Source organism: Ursus americanus, chromosome X (genome assembly GCF_024610735.1).
Source record: "Ursus americanus isolate L20-20 chromosome X, mUrsAme1.1.p, whole genome shotgun sequence".
In the NCBI taxonomy this organism is placed as follows: Eukaryota; Metazoa; Chordata; class Mammalia; order Carnivora; family Ursidae; genus Ursus; species Ursus americanus.
This window is the reverse complement of record NC_142164.1, coordinates 83,642,557-83,664,174: the sequence shown is the minus strand read 5'-3', so window position 1 is coordinate 83,664,174 and position 21,618 is coordinate 83,642,557. Positions and strand designations below refer to the sequence as shown.

Sequence of the window (21,618 nt, the reverse complement as noted above, 5' to 3'; positions counted from 1 at the left end):
AGGTAGGAGAAAAGGTTAAGGATGCCCTGTATTACAATAATGAAAATAAAACCAAACGTGATAAAAGCTGCCAAACGAAACTTAGCCTCCTCTATTCTTCTAAGTAATCTCTATTAAGAGAAAAAAAAAAAACCTTGTTTAACAAGACTTAAATTCTGTTCAACAAGAACTGCTTATGAAGACTAGGTTGTGACTATTTTCATCCAAGTTCTGGCAATGACAGTGGAACTCATCTATTTATCTTGGGCCCGTACGGCCAGGCCAGAATTCAACACAACAAAGCCCAAAACACTGAAATAACTTGATACACTCACAAAAGTAGGGCCACCCGAACCTCATCTCAAACTCACAATGTTCAGCATTTTGTCTAGGGGAACTTGAGAATGACTCTAGGTCCACGCTGTCCAGAACTTTCTGCAACTGTCTAGATCGGCGCTGTCCAATGTGCTAGCCACAAGCCACATGTGGCCAGCCACTGAGCAGTTGAAATGCGGCTAATATGACAATTGTTGCTTTTACATTTCATTCAGTTTCACGCCAAGTGAGAAAATAAAGCAATCAAACTAACGTGCTCATTCTGGAATGAAAAAATATAAAAAGAGCACGAATAATTTCTCTTCTGCTATGACAATAAGTACATTCTGATTAGCTGCCATCTAAAACGCCATGAAACCTCAGGAATTTTAGAACTGTTCTACTTTAATCGATAATTTTTCAAAAATGTGAATGGCTGAGGCCCTAAATAATTGCAGGAATACGAGACACACACCTTCATGTAAAACCCTGACCACCAGATCGCAGTCTGAATTCTCCCATGTCCCAAGGGTAATAACTTGTACCTTGCCCGAAGGACCTCCCTTCCTGAAGGTGGGATATTTCAAAAGAAAGGGTTTCCTCTGCAACTTAACTGCTACCTAAAGTGAATGTGTGTGTGTTTTAAACAGAAGAAAACAAGTGTGAAGCTAGGGAACTTTACAGCTTCTGTTCCTTATATACACATCCTTACGGTATACCTGGAGCCTGGTGATAGCGCCGTGTCCGTGCCCGGAGGTGAGCGTCGCTGTCCTTTCCCCCGCCCTCAGAGAGGGACGCGCTTTCCTAGCGGCAAGAGCACAGCTCAAGCCTACTCTGCATGACCTATCTACCAGCACTGAGATTCAGGTCGGGAAGAATGCGTGCTGATAAAGACGCACACAGGACAAAAGAAACATTAAAGTCTTTGTTCTGCTTGCCCCACATCGCCCCCCCTTAAGCATAATCAAACCATAAACTTGGCTGGACACTGAGAACTCAATTGTATTACAAGAGTCTTTATCTGTGTTTGTATCTTCTGACTCACCATAAGGTAGGAGTACGCAATTACATACTTTAAAAACTCCTCAAAGAGCACTGGTACTTCATTCAGATGGTGTAAGTCCTACCCCAGTCATGGCAGACACAGCAAATCCTAATTCTCTTTATGAGTGAAAAGCCTTGTTTACTAGATTATAAACAAGACTTTGTGGACAAAGCATCTGCGGCTCTGAAAACGGACTGCTCTGGACCCTAAGTCAGTGGTCTAAGAGGGGAGACACTTGCCAACTCCGGCTTTGGTGTTGACACACATCGTCCAATATGCGGGGACAGAGAACAGAATCTCAAGAACACCGACACAGCAACCAACCCAGAGACAGGGGGGAAAAGCGTGTTAGACTTGAGCTGACCTCTTGCCCCTTTGCTGAAAGGGGCAGGGGGTTGGCGCACACGGGAAGGAAGAAAGAGACGAAACAGCAGAAAGAGAAACATGTCAGGTTAGAAGGAGGAGGAAAGCCAGGCCCGGTTAATTTGTTTCTGAGGATTTCCTCGTGTCACCTGAAGTACTGCCAGTGGCGCTCGTTCTGGTCCTCTTCGGAGGGCTCCTCGACACCAACTCTGGGCAGCAGAAGAAGGGAGCGTGAGTGTGACGGGGAGCACAGGGGCCCAGGAGCTCTGGGCACAGGCCCTGGACCATGCCCATCAAGGATTCGGCAGGCTCACGCTGAAGAGAGATCCGTACCCTCTCTTCAACTGTCCCCATTCTCTAAAACCCAGAGAGGCAGAGAGGCTACTACATTTAAATTTAAAGCAACAATGTTAGGAGCTAGGCCCAATGAGGACCCATGGGGAATGAAGGTCAGCCTCTCAAAATATAATGTAAGGAAATCAGAGGAATACGTGCAGCTCACGGAAGATGAATTTATACAATTTTCCAGGAATTCACCTGTTTCCTAAAGCAAGGTACATCCATACGAAAAAAGGAGAACAAAGTTGTTACTGGACACATATTTGAAGTGTCTACACATATTTTGACACATATTTGACAGAAACAGCAAAAAGCACCATATTGTTGAAAATAGCGACAATACTTAAGAAGACAAAGATGGCCTTTTTTTTTCCCTGACACAAGTAAACCATGTTGTCCACGGGTTCTTGACCTTCAGGAACTTCTAACCCAACTTCCGCTATTCTCTTTCTCTTGCACCTTGGAGTTGACGCGGTCCATTTTCACCTGCCTTAACGATTTCTGGGTTGTATTCAGGGTGCGTTTGAACTTTGCCATCAAACTAAGAGCAGGGTTCCATAATCTTGGCACTGTTGACATTCCAGGCCCTGGCCTCGACCTACAAGATACCAGTAGCACCCCCTTACCCAGCTGAGGCAACCCAAAATATGTCCGGACATTGCCAAATGGCCTCTAGGTGGCAAATTGCCCTCAACCAAGAACAACTGCACTAAATCATGTATCCTCAATTGGGAGTGGTATTGCCCCCGTGAGTGTGAAGATTGGTTCTTGTGAGACAAAAAGTTTTAGATATTACAATGGTTTATAGCCCTCTAAAGTGTGATACTACATAAACGAGTATACAGTAGATCTGCGGTATTAAAATTTCACTGGAAGGTAATGGGGTTACGGGTAACATTTTTGAAGGGCTCCTTTTGGGGGAACAATGATAAGAACAAGGTAGAAAAACACTGTGCTAGACAATGCCCAACTTCTCATGCTACTGATATCCCCTGGAATACGCAAGTGAGAACGAGATATGCTTCTTAACATGGTACTTTAACAAGGGACATGCTCAGAATGTGACTTATACCAGACTCTATATTCCATATTTTACCATACCAGTAAAACATTGTAGCAAATTCCAGAAAAGCAAGCTGGACTCCATTAACATAAGATTCACTGATAATAATAACAGCAATGGTAGCGGTACTGATGCTATGATTAGTAATGATAATTTAACAATATTATATTATATATAATATGCATTATATGTAACACTTAAAAGCTAAAAGATACTAAATGCTTACCGTGTGCCAGATGGTACCTTTATTTCTTTTTTCAGATGGTACGTTTAATGAGAGAATTCTTTATCACATTACTTTATCATCACTTTTATTTTATTCTTACACTATTGTCCCCATTCAAACTGGTGAGGAAACTGAGTCGAAGAGGCTAAATAAGTTGCCCAAGGTCACGAAGGTAGAAAATGGTGGAACCAAGACTGCAGCTGAGGCTTTTAGACCCCAGAGCCCCAGTTCTTCACCTCACAGTATCCGCCCTTTTTCTCTTTAAAAGTTTATTTATGTATTTGAGAGGGGGATGAGAGAGGAAGGGGGAGGGGGCAGAAGGAGAGGGAGAGAGAAACCCAAGCAGATTCGTGCTGAGTACGGAGCCTGACACTGGGCTTGACCCCGTGACCTTGAAATCGTGATCCAGGCCAAAACCAAGAGTCAGAGACCCAACCAACTGAGCCACCCAGGTGCCCCAGGATCTACCCTTTGATAACAGGCTGGCGTCCTTAAACTCTTTTAAAATATCCAGTTACGAATGCTATTACATAAAGAGCTCAGGGCTTCTCCTTGCCTCTATTCTTCAAGTTATCTGGCAAAGAGCTTTGCTGTAAATTCTCAGTCTAACAGGATTAGACTGAGCAGCGTGTTCTTCCTTGTCCTTGCGTGTTTGCATGACCGCACGGTGGGCTGTGAAGGCCACCTGTTCAGCTGACTGCCTGGGCATGTGCCATTCCACCCCCACCATCACCACCACCTTCATGTGCGTGTCGCCTGGAGCTGGGGGCAACAAAGAGAAATGTGCTCTGGACACATACAAGGCTCCTCTGCTGAAATTGTCCTGTGGTCATTGTTTTTAATCGCCCAAATTATGTCCTTTGCGAATAACAACACCTGCTCGAGGGACTAAGAAAAATGCGTAGTCTGTGCATTAAGAGAAAACAATCTGAGCGTCTTTGCTATCATGTGTTTAAAATATCAATCACAACATAGCAACTTGAGAGAGATACGCTGGATTTCTGGAAAGCAGTGACCAGGCTTTGGATTTGGGTCACATTCATTTTTATTTCATACACAGACCAGAACTTGGCCGTGGTTAAAAATCACAAGTAACTCCTCATTATTTATGGTGGAACTCGGAATCCCACCCTGGGCTTCTGACTTCTGAGCAGCAACTTGATACCTCATAAGGGCCTCTGTCAGTAGCCTGGAGAAGTAAGGAACAGGTAGGTATTGATTCTACTTAGGTCTCAGAGGTCAAAACACCACACTGAACTTCAGGGGGTTTCTGAAGCAATTTAGAATAAGAACCTGGTTCACATAAATGATTCATGGTCATGAAGTAACATCAGAAACCACAAGCCAGAAAAACCAGTGAATCTCATTACTTTATTTCTGAGGGAATTTCTTTTCACGAAATCTCTATAAATGTCAGTTTCTATACTTATGTGATCACTGTTGATATATATATCTGGAAAATGTGACACACTAACACCATATGTATTGTTTACCTATTTGCTTTATTATGATGTCTGGGAAGAGCTGGACAGAAAGAAGGAAAGAATAAAGATAGGAGCAGAAATCAATGAGCTAGAAACCAGAAAAACACTATGGAAAATCAGTCAAATAAAAAGCTAGTTCTTTGAAAAGATCAATAAAATTGACAAACCTCTGGCAGGACTGAAAGAAAAAAATAGAGAACATACAAATTACCAATATTAGGAATGAAACAAGGAGTGTCACTATAGATCTCACAGACATCAAAAGAATACTAAGGTAATGCTACAAACAACATAAACATGACAACTTAGGTGAAATGGACCAATTTCACAAACTACCACGATTCACCCAGTATGAAACAGATAATCTTTTTTAAAAGATTTATTTATTTACTTGAGAGAGAGGGAGAAAGCATGCAAGTGGGGGGAGAGGGAGAGAGGGAATCTCAAGCAGACTCCGCACTGAGTGGGGAGCCCAATATGGGCTCGATCCCAGGACCTTGAGACAATGACATGAGCTGAAATCATGAGTTGGATGCTTATTTGACTGAGCCACCTGGGTGCCCCATGAAAGAGATATCTTAACAACCCTATAACTATTAAGGAAATTGCCTTCACAATGTAAAAACTCCTGAAAAAGAAGTCTCCAGGACCAGATGGTTTTACTGGAGAATTCCATTAACCTTTCAAGATGAATTAACACCAATTCTACACAATGTCTTCCAGAAAACAGAAGAGTAGGGAACATGTCCCAGCTCATCTTGTGAGGCCAGATTACTCTGATACCAAAAATAGACAAAGGCAGTACAAAAAAAAAAAAAAAAGAAAACCGTAAACCAATATCTCTCCTGAACACAGACCACAAAAATCTTTAACAAAACAATAGCTAATAGAATTCAGCAATATATAAAAAATTTATACACCATAACCAAGGGGGGTTTGTTTTAGGGAAGTAAGGCTTGTTCAATATTTGAAAATTAACTTAGAAAAGGGGGGTGCCTGGGTGGCTCAGTCGGTTAAGTGTCTGACTCCTGATTTCAGCTCAGGTCATGATCTCAGGGTCTCGAGATCGAGTCTTGCATTGGGCTCCATGCTGGGTGTGGAGCCTGCTTGAGATTGTCTCTCCCTCTGCCCCTCCCCCCCACTTATGTATGTGCTCTCTCTCTCTAAAAAAAAGAAAAAGAAAAGAGAATTAATCAATGTAACCCACCATTTTAACAGGCTAAACAAGAAAAATACGATCATATCAATAGATACAGAAAAAGCATTTGATAAAATTCAACACCTGTTTATGATAAAAACAAAAACTCTCAAAAACCTAGCAATAAAAGGAAATTCCCTCAACTTGATGTTGATGAACATGTACAAAACCTTACAGCTAATATTACACTTATCGGTGAAAGACCGAATGCTTTCCCCTTAACACTGGAAACAAGGCTAGGATGTCAGCTCATGTCACTGTTACTCAACATCGTACTGACAGTCCTAGCCAGAGCAGTAAGTCAAGAAAAGGAAATAAAAGGTACACTGGTTGGAAAGGAAGAAGTAAAACTGCCTCTGTTTGCAAATGATATGATGGTCTATGTAGAAAATCCCAAAGAAGTTACAAAACGAAACAAAACCAAACCCTCCTAAAACTAATACATGAGTGCAGCATGGTCACAGGATACGAGATCAACATACAGAAACCAGGGCGCCTGGGTGGCTCAGTCGGTTAAGCATCCAGCTCCTGAGTTCAGCTCAGGTCATGATCTCAGGGTCATGGGATTGAGCCCCGCATCAGGCTCCGTGCTGGGCATAGAGCCTGTTTAAGATTCTCTCTTTCCCTCCCTCTGCCCCCCCCCAAAATACGAAAACCAACTGTATTTCTATATCCTCACAATGAACACATAGAAACTGAAATTAAAGACAGAATAATATTTGTAACTGCTCAAAAAAGACGAAATACTTCGATATAAATCTAACAAACCATGTATAGGCACTGTATGCTGAAAACCATACAACAGTGATGAAGGAAACCAAAGACAATCCAAATAAATGAAGAAACGTGCCACGTTCATGAAATGAAAGACACAACATAATAAGGATGGCAATTCTCCCCAAATACAGGTTGAATGCAATTCCTGTGAAAATTCCAGTGAGATTTTTTTTTAGAGAGATGAGCTTATTCTAAAATATATATGGAAAGGAACTAGAATAGCTATGACAATTTCGAAAAAGAGTAACGTGGGAGGGCTTGCTCTACCTGATGTTAATGTGTATGACGTAACTATAGTTATCAGGACGGTGTGGTACTGGTGGAGGGCTGAACGCATTCATCGATGGAGCAGAACAGAAACAGACCCACGTGTATACAGCCAACTAATTTTTGGCAAAGGAGCAAAAGTAATTCAATGGAGTAAGACTAGGTTTTTTTTTTAAGATTTTATTTATTTATTTGAGATAGAGAGTGACCGAGAGAGAGAGAGAGCAGGAGCGGGGTGGGGGGCAGAAGGAGAGGGAGAAGCAGGCTCCCCACTGAGCAGGGAGCCTGACGTGGGGCTCTATCCCAGAACCCTGAGATCATGACCTGAGCTGAAGGCAGACGCTTAACTGACTGAGCCACCCAGGCGCCCCAAGACTAGTCTTTTTATCACAACACCAGAACAACTGGAGGGTCTTAGGCAAATAAAATAAAACCTCAACCTAAACCTTGCATCTTATATAAAAATTAACCCAAAATGGACCACAGACTTAAACGTCAAGCATAAAACTAAAAAACTTTCAGAAGATAACACAGAAGACAATCTTCAGGACCTAGGGCTTGGTGCAGAGTCCTCAGATGTAAAGCCAAAGCCACGATGCATAAAAGAAAAAAAAAGATAAACGGCACTCCCTCAAAATCGAAACTTCTGTTCTATGACAAACTCTAGTAAAAGGATTAGAAGACAAGCAGCAGCCTGGGAGAAAATATTTGCAAAGCACACCTCTGACAGAAGACTAGTATCTATAATAAAGAACTCTCAAAACTCAATTAAAAACGACCCAAATGATCTGATTAGAACACAGACAAAAAGTTTGGACAGGTGTTTCACCAGAGAAGATCTATGCATGGCAAACAAGCACACGAAGAGAGAGATGTTCGACATCATCAGTCATTAGAGAAATGCAAAGTACGGCCCCAGTGAGGTATCCCCCCCACACCTATTAGACCAACTACGATGAAAAATAGTGGCAACACCGAAAGCTGGCAAGGATGTGGAGAGACTAGATCTCTCCTCTACCCAGTCACACACAGAGTCATTTCCTGCTCCCTCGCTGTGCGCTAGCCGCTATGTTCTAAGTGCTATCTATACGTTACATCAATATTTCCACAACAATACAGTTATTATATTTGTGTATATAGCTTGTGTGCCTCAGGGAAAGCTGCCCACACTCTCAGTTCTGGATAGGACAGTTTCAATGACCCAGTTCTGAACAGGGTTACCAGAAGTACAAAATGTCACAAGTCAACTCTCCCCTCTCAGGGGGAAATTATTTGGTCCTGTACCTGTGTGTAGTGTGTGGGAGGGCTTCTAACCTAGCATGCAAAACAAACATGATTTGATCAGGCTCTGAGCATCCAGGGTGCCTACTGAGTGACCAGACAAACAGGAGCAGAAAGTAATCTCAGAAGGGCACCTGGGTGGCTCAGTTATTAAGCGTCTGCCTTTGGCCTGGGGCATGATCCCAGGGTCCTGGGATCGAGCCCCCCATCGGGCTCCCTGCCCCGCTGGGAGCCTGCTTCTTCCTCTCCCACTCCCCCTGCTTGTGTTCCCTCTCTCACTGGCTGTCTCTCTGTCGAATAAATAAATAATAAATAAATTTAAAAAAAAAGAAAGTAATCTCAGAGGTCAATCTTGAGATTCTTTTTTTTTTAAAAGATTTTATTTATTTACGTGAGAGAATGTGAGAGAGAGAACAAGCATGAGCAGGGCGTGGGGGGAGGGGCAGAGGGCGAGGGAGAAGCAGGCTCCCCCCGCTGAGCAGGGAGCTGGATGAGGGGCTCTATCCCAGGACCCTGGGATCCTGACCTGAGCCAAAGACAGATGCTTAACTGACTGAGCCACCCAGGCGCCTGTAATCTCGAGATTCTTAAAGATTCTCAATAGCGTTCAGGGTAAGCCTCCTTTCTTATCCTCATTCTAACACAGAACAAAGATGGTACTATTGTACGTGTCAGGTTTAGAGCCAAAAATCTGTTCATTTTTTTCTTTAGGTTCATATTCCCGTGATGAATTAGTTTCCCTAACCCAACTCCTGGGATGCAAACCAGGACATCGAAGTTCTGGTCATCCCGAATTTCATGACACAGAGGCAGCCCCTAACACCGTCAACCTTCTCACAGGTGGTAGATGGAGCACAGTAGTTAAGACCGCGGACTATGGGGCAACACTGCGGGGGCCCAAATCCCGGCTCATCCACCTCGAGCTCTGGGACCTGGGCAAGTTATTGCTCTGTGCCTCGGTTGTGTGCACTCTACGATGAAGATAATAGTAGTAGCTTCTCTATAGGAATGCCTGCATCACACAAGTGTTAGCTGTTATGCGACTGCCACCCATCAGCCCCACGTAGCTTCTGCAGACCCACAAGGATGTGAGGCTGAGAGTTGCTAGCCCAGAAATGGTGCAGCTGGCAGAGGCCAAGCCCAGGAATCCCTGCCTGCCATCAAAACCAAAGTCCTGGATGGGACCCGGTAGAGGGGGCGGGGTGGGGGCCGTGTTGAAGACTGTTCTCTGCAAATTCCAGTTTTCTCCTAAATTCCAGTTTCCCCCCTGACTCTAAGGTTTGACTATGAGATCTTTGTAGGTTCTGTCTGCTCCAAGCTACGTATGCTCTGCTGCTGTCAGTGTGGGGCATTCTGTATTTCAGAGAAGGAAATGTGAACTAAAAGCCAGCAGAGAAAGAAAAAAAAAAGCAAAACCAAAAACAAAACACTGCCACCTTGTGGCTTTTCAGGGAATTCGCCTTCATACCCGCGCACGACCCTAGCGTTGTCTCGGGTCCTGACCACATTCTTCCTCCGTAGACCCCACACTGAGCGAGGTGGTGGGAGCGCCCCCAGTGGGGCACAGCACACACACTGACAGCTGAAGGGGCCTGCAGAAGATCTGACAGCTTGCCTTCGCTCGGCGTCAAGGGAAGCTGAGGCCCAAACACATGAAGGGCTTGCCTTGAACCAGAGCCAGACTTCGGCTCTGGGACTCCTTACCCTAAGGTACTGGAGCTTGCAAGCACCCTTTGGGATTCAAACGCTCTTTAAAAAAGTTTAATTTCGGTCAGGGCTTTCCATCCTGACACAGCTGCAAAACTACAGGGAGGGGACATCCATGAGGCCACAACAAACGAGGGTAACGCAGGAAATGTCACCTCTTTTGCACCCTCGAGCGAAAAGAGACAGCGTGAACGGTTTCCTCCTAGAAACAAAACTTGAAATGCCTCTTTTCATTTCTGGTGGAGGAGCTTGTTTTGAAGGCCGTAGGTGCGATTTCAAAGGAATGTGAGATGCCAGACGTTGCCAGCTGGGACGTCCATTCTCTTGCCTGCAGCTGTAAGACTTTGGCATTCCTGCTCTAGTGTCACTGTTCTAGTAAGGTCCAGGTGTTTCTGAGGCCTTGTGTTTTCGTACTGAGAAATTTTCATGCCCACCTTTTTTTCTCGTGGAAAAGTCAATATTCTGAATTTTTACTTATGGCTTTTTATTTTCAATCCCTCCCGCAAACCAAACCAAACCCCGTAAGAACCTTCCACGCACTAAGCTGTCTCACCCCCTGGGTTAGACGCCAAACTGGCCGTGGTTTCAAACCGACCTTATGTTAAGCCATGACAACATGGGCGTCGTGCCTCCACCGATGATCCAGACGGTGAAGAAGACAATGAGGAGGGTGGTCGTGAACATCATCTGGCGAGCGTAGGATGCTGTGTCTCGGATGGCCAGAGCGAATGCCATGGCCCCCCGGAGGCCTGCGGGGACCAGAGAAGAAGATTTGGTTATAAGGGCAAATGATAATGTGTCCTCAAATCCGCTGCTGCCACTCGGGGCTAATAAACTGAGTCCGCGTGTGCTGTGGGAGTCCAGTTGTCTTACTGGGAAAGAAGAAATTTCAGGGAATGCAGTTTTCTCCTGTTGGCAAGTTTTCTTTTGCAAAATGCCCAAATGTAATGAGAAAAACACTGCAGTACTTTGTATGGCACGTTTTGAGACAATAACAGATTCTTATTACTGAAATAGTTCTCTTGCTGGTGACACGAAGTAAAAAGAAATGTAAATAAGAAATAATAACATAAGCTCTCTAGGTCTGTGATCCAAGCATCCAGTCATTATAAACTGAAGCAACAAGCTAGGTATGAATATGGCAAATGCGTATTTGTGGTCTGTGTGCCGTGAACCACAGAACAGTTCAGCGTTTCCTTAGCAAAGCCACACGGAGATGTAACGATATAACCCGGTCTACATCAGGCGTTGGCAACTTTTTCTGTAAAGGGTCAGATATTAAATATGTTAGGCTTTATGGGGCAAGGGGAAAAACCAAGGATACTGTGCAGGTACTGACATATAAGAGAAAAAACAGATTTCCACAAAATCTTCTCGACAAAAACCAAGAACGGAACAATAGTAACTGGGTACAATTTGTTGTAATACAGGTGCGTTAATCAAAACAATGGAATTCTTTTGGAGGAGGAGATGTCACTTGATTGGATTTCAAAGTTAGGGTCTCCTATCATCACGCAGACTGTACATGGCCATCTGTAAAAGCCATTCTTAGCCGTGAAGTATATGATTTGGCCCAGGAACTACAGTTGGCTGACCCTTCATGCACGTTAACGGGTTTTAAGATTAAGCACCAAATAGTTATAGTGAGTACAGCACAACCTACAGAGAGGTTGAATCACTGTGTTGTACATCTGAAACTAACGTGTCATTGTGTGTCGACTATAGTAAAAAAAAACCCAAAACCCTGCGAAACATATATTAAATTGATGTAGTTAAGTATATTCCTTACCTTTAATTTTAAGAGCATATGTTTTGATCTACATAGTGCAACACTCACAAAGGAACTGAAACAATTGTGACTATTTCTTTTTTTTTTAAAGATTTTATTTATTTATTTGACAGAGATAGAGACAGCCAGCGAAGGAGGGAACACAAGCAGGGGGAGTGGGAGAGGAAGAAGCAGGCTCCTAGTGGAAGAGCCTGATGTGGGGCTCGATCCCAGAACGTCAGGATCACGCCCTGAGCCGAAGGCAGACTTAAGTCTGGCGCCCCGGGAACATGTATCTATTAAGTGCTCATCAGTGTGAGATATATTGGGAAGTATTTAAGAAAGAGGAGATATGTTAATGTAGGCTGTCAATAAGAAATATTCTCCAGTATGTGAAAATTTATGAGTATATTCAACTGAGATTTTCAGTGTAAAAAATTCCACCCAGGCACCCCAATTGTGAATATTTCTTAATATATTCACAAATACTTGTTCTTTTATGTGAGTTCTCATGTTTTGATCTTGCATTAGATTTTATTTATGTTACATTTAATAAAATGTTGTTTGATTTAAAAAAAAGATTAAGCACACATATTTTAAGGTTTGCCTTTGTAAGCTCTTTTGTTCCTTCTCCAAAGCATGCTCATCATTTGTTTTATAGCAAATCCATGGTCTTTAATAGATACCTCGTATAAATTCCTGTTCACCGGGGGGGGGGGGGTCAACTGTGTATATCATATGAGAGAATGAAAAGTTATACCCACTCTATCTGTATGGTTTCCTACCTTTCCAGATAATTTTGCAAATTCACTCATCTGAGAACTTCACAATTCACTACAGAATGATTCCAAAAAGTGACATGAAAAAACAAAGTTAATGTTTTCTATTAATCTGTGCTACGGAGATGCTTATGCACGTCTAGATGGCTCAACGGCCAGCTTTGTCGACAATCAATATTTCAGCCTCTAAAGGGATGTTGTCTCAAAGAAGAAAACTTGGGGGTCAGAGAGAGACAATGCGCGCTACATTCGTCTTTATTTTATGAGGTAAACGCTGTAAGCGATATGAAAGAGAAGCCTTGGGTTTTTCATCACTTTGAAGAACTGAGTTCCTTTCGATGGTGAGATTGCCCCCGGCAGGAAATAGTTTTTACAGGAGATATCTTTAAACAGCTCCGTGTACTTCTCAGTCTTTTAGTGCAGGAAATAATGAACATACTTCAAGTTCATCCAGGTGACTGAGCTGTCTCCAGCTGGTGTTGCTCTTTTCCAGGAGCACTTTCTTGATATGGAAGGAGGATCTCGGCATGCCCTCCTCAGAAACTTCTAAAGCTGCCCAGCTGCTCCTGAGTCAAGCCTAAACTCTTTGGCACAGTACTGGGGCTTCTCTGTGGTCCAGACTCCCAACAGTGGAGCAGCCTAGATGCAATTTTCCCGTCCCACCTTACCCTCCTTCTGCACTAGCCACCGTGTCTTACAGTGAAACCACACTGCTGCCCTTCCTGGAAAAAGCCACGCCTGGTAATGCTTTCCTGCTTGTCCAACCTGCTGCCTCGTGAGACCCATTTCTGGCAAGCCCAGGTAGAAGGCTTCCCCCTTGGTAAAGATGGCCCTAGGCCCGCCTCTTCTCCACCGTGATTCCACACCTTTCATGTGCAATGCGCCACCCTCTCTCCACAGGAAGCTAGCTCTTTGCAAGGAGGCCGTCTTGGTCTCCTCCAGAACCCAGAACTGTGGCTTATAAAAGCGGATGCCCCATGAACGTGCGTCCGAGTGAAAGGCACTTGCTGTGGCGGGCTGCCTATCTCAGTGCAGACTTAAGCAAGTACTACACAGAGCAAGCGCTTCCGCTGCGCAGGGCCTGGTGGTGAGAGCTCAGGAAGGCCCTGAGGCCCCGGAGAACTACGATGTCGCAGTCAAGGGCGGCTACTAACTTTGCCTTTTGCACAGCCCCTCCCCACCCCCGCAGAGGCCAGAGGTACCTTGAAGGATCACTGTGGCCTTCTGCCCCACCATCTCCTCCCTCTGCTCCGCAAAGACGCTCTAACGTGGGGCTCGTCTATAATGCCTGATGCTTTACTGTGCCGTGAACTCATGCCAGTGGCTCTCTCCTTCCTTTACCTCCGCATATTTTACTGTCCTTGGTCCCCTCGGTGGCTTCTGCACATTTCTCAGCTTTACAGGAGAGGGGGGCATCTGGGAGACAGTATACATCAAGCAGAACTATCACTGCTGTTAACTTCCTGTTTGGGGCTCATCTTGTTTATGCAAGTGGTTTTTTGGGTTTTGTTTTGTTTTGTTTTGTTTTAATGCTTCGGAGAAAGCTGGAGCTAGGAGGAACGTCAACTAATTAGCTCAATTTCATTATTTTACAAGAGTGGATACTGCAGCTGGGAGGTACCGAGTGACCTGGCCTGTGTTCTTTCTCATTAAAGACCTACCTCCCTTCTAATTTTAGGTCTGGAGCCCTTCTGGAAGATTAAGGGTTATGAACATCTACCAGGAAACAATCAAGCACTTTAAATACTTATATAGCTCCGGGTCCACACGGGTGGTAGAGATAAAAATGAAGATGTGGATATTTTAGGGGAGAATGTTCGCATTTGATAGTACGGTTTGCAAAATCAATATTAACTCTAACATGTACATCAGTCTACTCAGCACTGCAGGGGATGCAAAAGAACCGGGACTTTGAACTTCTGTCGCTTTATGAAACTTATCGATTATATTTTAATCATGCCAACATTCCTGCCGAATAAAACTCATTCTCTTTACATGTATGGTTTTTTACCTGAAAACATCATCATGTGTTGAAAGTTCCAGCCAATCTTATGCCTTCTGCCCAAGTTGAGGAAGAAGGAGAGTGGGTAGATGTGCGCGGCTCTGCCCAGGAAGATGGCGACCTGGCCACCGGGTGGAGGTTAAGGACCCAAGAGGTTTCTAGAACGGCACCTTCCCACAGCCTCTGGTGGAGCAGAGAATTTTAGGGATGCTGTGACACCTCATGAGCAGGAGATAACTGCACGAAGATTAGGATGGTTGCACAAGGCAGCCAGTCTGTCCAGTCTCCCTGGAAACGAGTCTCAGCAACAAGCGGGGATTCAGCCAGACAACTTTCCCAACCTCCTGGCTCCCACCTGAGGTAATTCCTAACCTGTTAAATGTGCTGTTGTAACTTCTTTTTTTAAAAGAGTTTATTTATTTATTGAGAGAGAGAGCACGAGAGCAAGAGCACAAGCAGGGGGAGAGGCAGAGGCAGAGGGAGAAGCAGGTCCCCCACTGAGTGAGGAGGCCAATGCTGGGCTTGATCCCAGGATCCCGGGATCATGACCTGAGCCGAAGGCAGACGTTTCACCGACTGAGCCACCCAGGCGCCCCTGTTATAACTTCTTGATTTAATTAAGCTGGTGTGGACCAAGTCTCCCATTTCTCTAAAAATGAGTCCAGAAATAAGCTCAGGTACCACGGCAGGGGTTGGGGGGGTGCACTGAGAGGAGCAAATAGTAGCTTGGGCTCCATGAGAAGGAAAGTCACATGAGGAACAAACGCCTAATGTCCAGGTCAAGCAGGAAAGAGCCAGTTTCCTGGGTAAGAGCTCATAAGCTTCAGCAGGCAGTAAACAGTAGGGGCCCAAAAGGACCGGGAAGATGCTACGAGTGAGAAACTTGGTGCGGAAACTTCAAGTACTTGGGCCACTGAAGAAGCATTCCTATCCCTCACAAGACTCAATGTGAGGGGGAGACTTTTCGACCCAAGTGGCTCAAATGTGACACATGGAAATGGGGGAGTGTGGAAGGGGAGCTCTGCTGTGGAAAGCGAAGAATTCAGGGAAACGGGTCATTCGTCACTTGCTGAGTTTAGAACAGGGCCCAGCGGAGAGGTGCACGCTGCCCTGGTCACAGAAGGAAACCGCTGTGGGAGCCGTGGGGACAGGGAGCTTCCGCTTCAGCTGCAGCTGTTTCGGGCAGAAGCGAGGGCGGAACTGTCTTCTGCCTTCTCCAGGCTAAAGGACTGACTGTTTTTTCTGCTTTGAGCTGGGTTTTTTTCTTCCCCGTTTGGTTCTGGGTTGTGTTGTTTTGTTTTGAACAGAAGGAAACAGGTAGTGCTTAGAAAGCACATTCTATCCCAGAAGCCATGCAAAGGACCTCAAGTGGTAAGCGGCCTTCGGGATTCCCAGGGGGCCCGGCTGGCCGCTGTCCCCCTGCCACCCCAGCAAGGCCCTCCTCCGTAAACAAGGGCTGCTGCGCTCTCACTAGCTCTCCCGGGATGCTGTGCTAGGAATACAAATCCAGGGGACAAGCAAGGTCTTTCTGAATCGAGAACGAGAATGCTGATCCCCCAGAGTTTTAGCTGTTAGTCTGGAGAGTGTGTAAATCTAAGAAAAACAGCCCCAGGTGAAGCAGATAACACTCTAACCGGAAGGTCCCCCACATGGCAATGGGCCAAGGTCACTATGGAGCTGCTTGGTGAGTGTCCCCTAGTCCTGTCCCATAAATGAAAAGCCCAGAAGAGAAAAACACTACTTTTTTTTTTTTTAGGTTACCCATGAGGCCTCAGAAAAGGCAAGAGTAAATGCCCAGCAACAGGGGACGTCGGCTCAGTATTGTGAAATCCAGGCTGAGCTGGACGGCTACCGTTCCAAGCCCCAGAGAAGTTCACGTCAATGAAAACAACAGGATCTGAGGCCAAGCGAGCAAAACTCTGAGCTGTCGATCCACTGCTGGGCATTCACATCCTTCCTCTCTTGAGAGAAGCCAATCCCTAAAACTGTGTCTCTCTTCCAAAAGCTGCGCTCACAATGGAACTAAGTCAGGGAAGTCAGGGAACCAAGTATTTTTCCATTTTGTCTTTTCCTCCTCTCTTTTTTTGGAAAAAAAAAAAAAGGAGTCTTTTCCACGGTGATCTATCACAGCAGGGACGCTCCAGTGAAAGTGTGTTCATTGCCTACAGGCTTCCCTGGGCAGCGTGAGAAGGACTGCCTGCACCAGTGTGCAGTCAAGAACAAGAGTAAAAGAACCTTCAGGTCTTCCAAATCGGGAACCTCCTGGATTGGCATTCATGCAGCAATGCTATATAAATGATTCTGGGACTGACACAGTTGCCAACTTCTAGATCTGCTAAGAAGGGTGCTTTACGGGGCAGCCGGGTGGCTCAGTCGGTTGAGCATCTGACTCTTGATTTCAGCTTAGGTCATGGTCTTGGGGCCCCAGGATAGGGTCCATGTTGGGCTCCGTGCTCAGCGCAGAGTCTGCTTGTCCCTCTTCCTCCCCCTCTGCCCCTCCCCCTGCAGGCATATGCACACGCGTGCTCTTTCTTTCTTTCAAACAAATAAAGAAATAAAATCTTTAAAAATAAATAAATAAATAAAAAGCAGGGTGCTTTACAAAACAAGCTACCATCTGCCAAACACCAGTGCAACAGAAAAACCATCTTACACAGAACATGCAGAGAGGACAACCTTAGATCAATGCTAATCCTTAGATCAAATACATTTAGCTTCACGAACCGCGACAGCCTTCTTTTTCTCATCACAAAAACACCACCAACTAGCACTGGCTCAGTCACCCACCCAAAACAGAAATTCTTCTTATTATAGCTTCCCCAGCAGTGGTCACCTGTCCACAGAGAAAACAGTAGAACCAAAAAAGGATACAAAAGCTCCAATGATGAAAACGGGGCTGAAGACGTGCTTCTGGAAGGTAAACAGCGCCAGGCCCATGTAGGAGAAGATGAAGTTCTCTGCCAGGAAGTGCAACACCTCAAAGAGCTGCACGGGACGGGAAAAGGAAGCCGTAAACCCTGTGGGTCTCCTCCCTTGTATTCACAGGTAACTCGTGAGGACCCAGAGCTCACTCTCACCTGCTTCGTTCGACTTCTTGATTCCACCGACAGATTGTTGTAGGTGTAATGAGCCTGTGTGATTCCACAGAAAAGGACAGCCACAACGCCTGGTGAGAGATTAAAAAAAAAAAGAAAGAAAGAAAAAAAAATCAATGGGGAAAAAAAAGAAGCAGGAAAAAAATCCCCCGCTGAAACAAAAACTAAAGGTAGGCAAGCCCAACATATCTAACTTCCTGAATAGTTTGGAAAGTTTCCTATTGCTGAAAGCTCCCCCGCCCCCACCTTTCCTTCTTCTGACTGCCCTCCTTCAAAGCCAAGGTCCCTGACTTCCCTTCTTGCTCCAGTTTTAAGGGCATTTTCTCCTCTCCTCTAAACTCCTGCTGAATTTGGCATTTAGCATTCATTCTTTCAAAGAGGCTGTGGGGCACCTGGGTGGTTCCGTCAGTTAAGCGTCCGGCTCTTGATTTCAGCTCAGGTCATGATCTTGGGGTCATGGGATCGAGCCCTGTGTCAGGCTCCACATTTGGCGGGGAGTCTGCTTGAGAGTCTCTCTCTCTCTCTCTATACCCCTACTCTCTCTCAAATAATAAAAGAATCTTAAGAAAAAAAAAAAGAGAGGCCATGAGGGCTCGTCATACCCTTTTGTCATGTTCCTTTCTGTTCTTAGAAGCAATGAATTTAATTGCAAGCAAATGCTTTCTATTTTTGCATGGTCCAGGGCTTCAGACAAAATGGATCCAGGGTACTGTGTCATTTATCCAAGCCTTGGTTACCTTGATTTCTGATTAATGGCAACCATTTTGTTGTGCAAGACAATTGACGCACCCAGGCCATACCTACAACATTTACAGATAATTGCCAAGTTTTAAAGAAGTGGGCTATTTTATAATGCTGCATATAAAGATATGTTGCAGTATTTTGAAAAGGGGATAAAAGGGCTTCCGAACTACCTGGATTATGTATAGCGATTGTACTTAAATCTTCTAGTGGGAAAATTCAGTGATTTTTTTTTTTTGATGAGAGAATGCAAAGAACTAAAACCACAAGGTTACTCATATCAATAATACATGAAATTGACATCATAAAAACACAGTATTGAAAAACAATGATTAAATAGACCAGAGAGGAAACAAAGACAGACTGTGCTCACGTTCATCTGAGTAGAGACAAAGTTACCCTCACAAGCGGACAGATTTTATCTGCTGTCTGTTACTGTTTTGAAAGCAGCAGCCATCTAGGGGATGGAGGGCACAATTAAGAGGTAGACTCAGTAACCTTTGCAGCTAAACATCTACTTGCAGTTGGGAGGAGTGAGTACTCGGAGACAACTGAGCTTGAAACAATAAATTTCATCCTTTAAAAATGTGTGGCTCTGGGAAACAAAATTATTCCTAAAGCAGAACACCAGCCTTGCTCAGCAGTCCTCCGTATGGACGTTCTGTGAGCGGTGAATCAACCCCATGCAGCGGCTCCGCGAGCTCCCCTCCAGCTCGCACAGCCCTCGCTACAGGGAGAGGAAGGGTAGCCCAAGGGTAGGGAAAACCCACCTGTGAACCCACAGGCTTCCGCCAGAAGGAAGGTGCTCCAGGACATCAGGAAGAAGAGTGCCGTCTCCAGTAGGGGGAAGCAGTGCAGCTTGGTAAACTTGGTCACGTGGGCCCCTGTCAAGGAACTTGGCTCTGGGAACAAGTTATTGGCACCCCCAAGAACCACACTTGGTGAGCCCAGGACCCCCTTCTCTAAGGGCTATCCTTCTCCTTCAACTCTGCTTTTGGGGGCCCCAAAGCTGCTGCTCGGTTTTTAAAGTAATAGAAACCAAGTTTTCGAGTAGAAAAGAGGTTCCCAAGGGCTGGGAGAGAGGAGAAAGGGGGATATTGTTTCTGTGTGGGATGATGAGAAAGATCTGGAAACAGATGGTGGGGACAGTTACACAAACAATGTGGATGTACTTAATGCTACTGACTTGTACACTTAATATGCTTAAAGTGGCAAATTGTGTTATGTGTATTTTATCACAATTTAAAAACATAATAATGTAACATACCCAAACCCATTTACTTGTACACATCAAGTGGGTGAATTTTACCTCAAAATGGAGCTTTCTAAAGCAACCGGAAATAGGTTTTCTGTGCTCCTTGCAATGCCCATGGCTCTGAGGGGCACGGTCTTGGCCTGAGGGGTGACTGGCAGGTTAGTTCTAGCAGTGCTGGGGGTACCTCAGCCAGGCCTGGGGAGGGAGACTAGGCCGGTGAGACTCTGACCTCTGTGGGCTGCCATGAACTGAGTCCACAGCTGGTGCCTCATGAACGCATGAGAAATGAAGGAATAAAATGCACAACGCCGGATGCTGGGGTCACCTTCCGGGACCAGAGAGTTCCCTTGTAACGCTGCCCTTCCACAGTGGGCCAGCATGGAACCATCTCATGAGTGCTTTCACCAAGCAGGGCAAGTCCCCAGGGCATCACAAGGGCCTCTGTGAAGAAATCACCTAGATCCGTGCTGTCCAATATGGTAGCTACTAGCCACGTGTGTTTACTGAACACTTGAAATGGGGCTAGTCCGAATTGAGAGATGCTGGAAGAGCAAAATACGTGCCACATTGCAAAGATTTATTCTAGAAATTGCATGTACAACATCTCAGTGATCATTTGTATACTGGTTGCAGGCTGAGAGGACGTGGCTGCCGTCTGTGGCTCCTATTGCGTTGTACTGGATGGCAGGGATCTGAATGCCACTGAAAGAACATATGATGAAGGACTCCGCACACCTGTCAAAGGGTGCCCTGCTCATCCCACTCTTCGCTTTTATGTTGGTTGGTTGGCTTTTTAACTAAATATGATACAATCCTTCACTTAAGGAAGGCCACCTTGCAGTAATTCCCACTGCTGGCCCCAGGTAGTTACGGCCATGGTAGCCCGAGTGACCCACAACAGCAGAGGGCAGGCTTGAGGCTCAAGTGCTTCCCAGCCTGCTCCCTTCTGGCCTCCTGCTCCCCAGCCTCCTCCTGGCTCTTTCCCTCCCTCCAAAACCAATGTCCCCACCAAACTCCCATCTCCAACTGGTTTGCCGGAGGGAGAGAATGCAAAGGTGGGGACAGCGCTAAGGCTAGAGTCACACTCCCAAACATTTTCTCAAACTCTTAGCTAGGTACAAACTCGACTGTCATGTTTCACCAAAGGGATACATTTCAGGACCCCCCCCCCCCAGCCCCAGTGGAAGCATCGATTTAACATTCATTTCTGGAAAAAAAAAATCATTTCTGAGAGGAAGAACCGAGACCTTGTTCTTCCAAGTGTCCTAGCACACCATCCTACCCAGGCAGGGGGAGAAACCACAGAAAGGATATTAGAGCAGTCACAACGCCCGTCACGGCTCCCATGGTAAAAGAGCCACTAAATATTCCTAGAAAAATGCCCACTGATTTAAAAAAGGCAGCAGCATCAAAGGCATGCGTGTTCAGCCCCGCTGGCTGGTAGGCAACAATAGACCTGGGGTTTAAAAAGAAGAGAGAGTTAAAACAGAGCATGCTGCCTTTACACCATGGCACCTAAAAGGGTCAGCAAACGTAGGTATCTACACTCAGCCCAGCACTCCCCGTGCTGTATGCCTTTAACCCGTGGCCATCGTGTTATGCCGGCATCAGCATTCCCAGCGCTGCCAAGTGCACAAAGCAACATAACTTTATCAACAGAGCTGATTAAACTCATTTAGAAAAACACCCAGTTCAATCTTCAACACTTTTAAGATAAGCCTCTGAATTGAGCCCAGAGCATTCCGGAAGCCAGAGGCTCCCTTCCCCGGGCAGAAATACTGTTACTTACGAGGACAGGACAATGGCAACAGCGTCATTTAGGACACTTTCTCCAAACAGAAGTGCGTAAAGGTCCACGTCTGCGTGCAATTCGTTAAATATTGCCAATACAGTCACTAAAGATGGGCAAGAAGCGTATCGATTAGTTTCAGCTT

General features: G+C 45.3%; 1 protein-coding gene across 1 annotated transcript in view; it reads right to left on the bottom strand.

Moving 5' to 3' along the window:
- SLC9A7 (solute carrier family 9 member A7) overlaps window positions 1-21,618 on the bottom strand; it is a 132,745-nt gene that overhangs the window by 29,383 nt on the left and 81,744 nt on the right. Inside the window, exons 6-13 of the mRNA XM_087860309.1 lie at window positions 21,474-21,579; window positions 21,011-21,140; window positions 19,200-19,329; window positions 17,671-17,759; window positions 17,465-17,578; window positions 14,603-14,714; window positions 10,640-10,793; window positions 1,852-1,911 (exon numbers count right to left, since the gene is read on the bottom strand). Of these exons, the coding sequence (XP_087716435.1) occupies window positions 1,852-1,911; window positions 10,640-10,793; window positions 14,603-14,714; window positions 17,465-17,578; window positions 17,671-17,759; window positions 19,200-19,329; window positions 21,011-21,140; window positions 21,474-21,579 (895 nt within the window). The remainder of the gene's footprint in view (window positions 1-1,851; window positions 1,912-10,639; window positions 10,794-14,602; window positions 14,715-17,464; window positions 17,579-17,670; window positions 17,760-19,199; window positions 19,330-21,010; window positions 21,141-21,473; window positions 21,580-21,618) is intronic.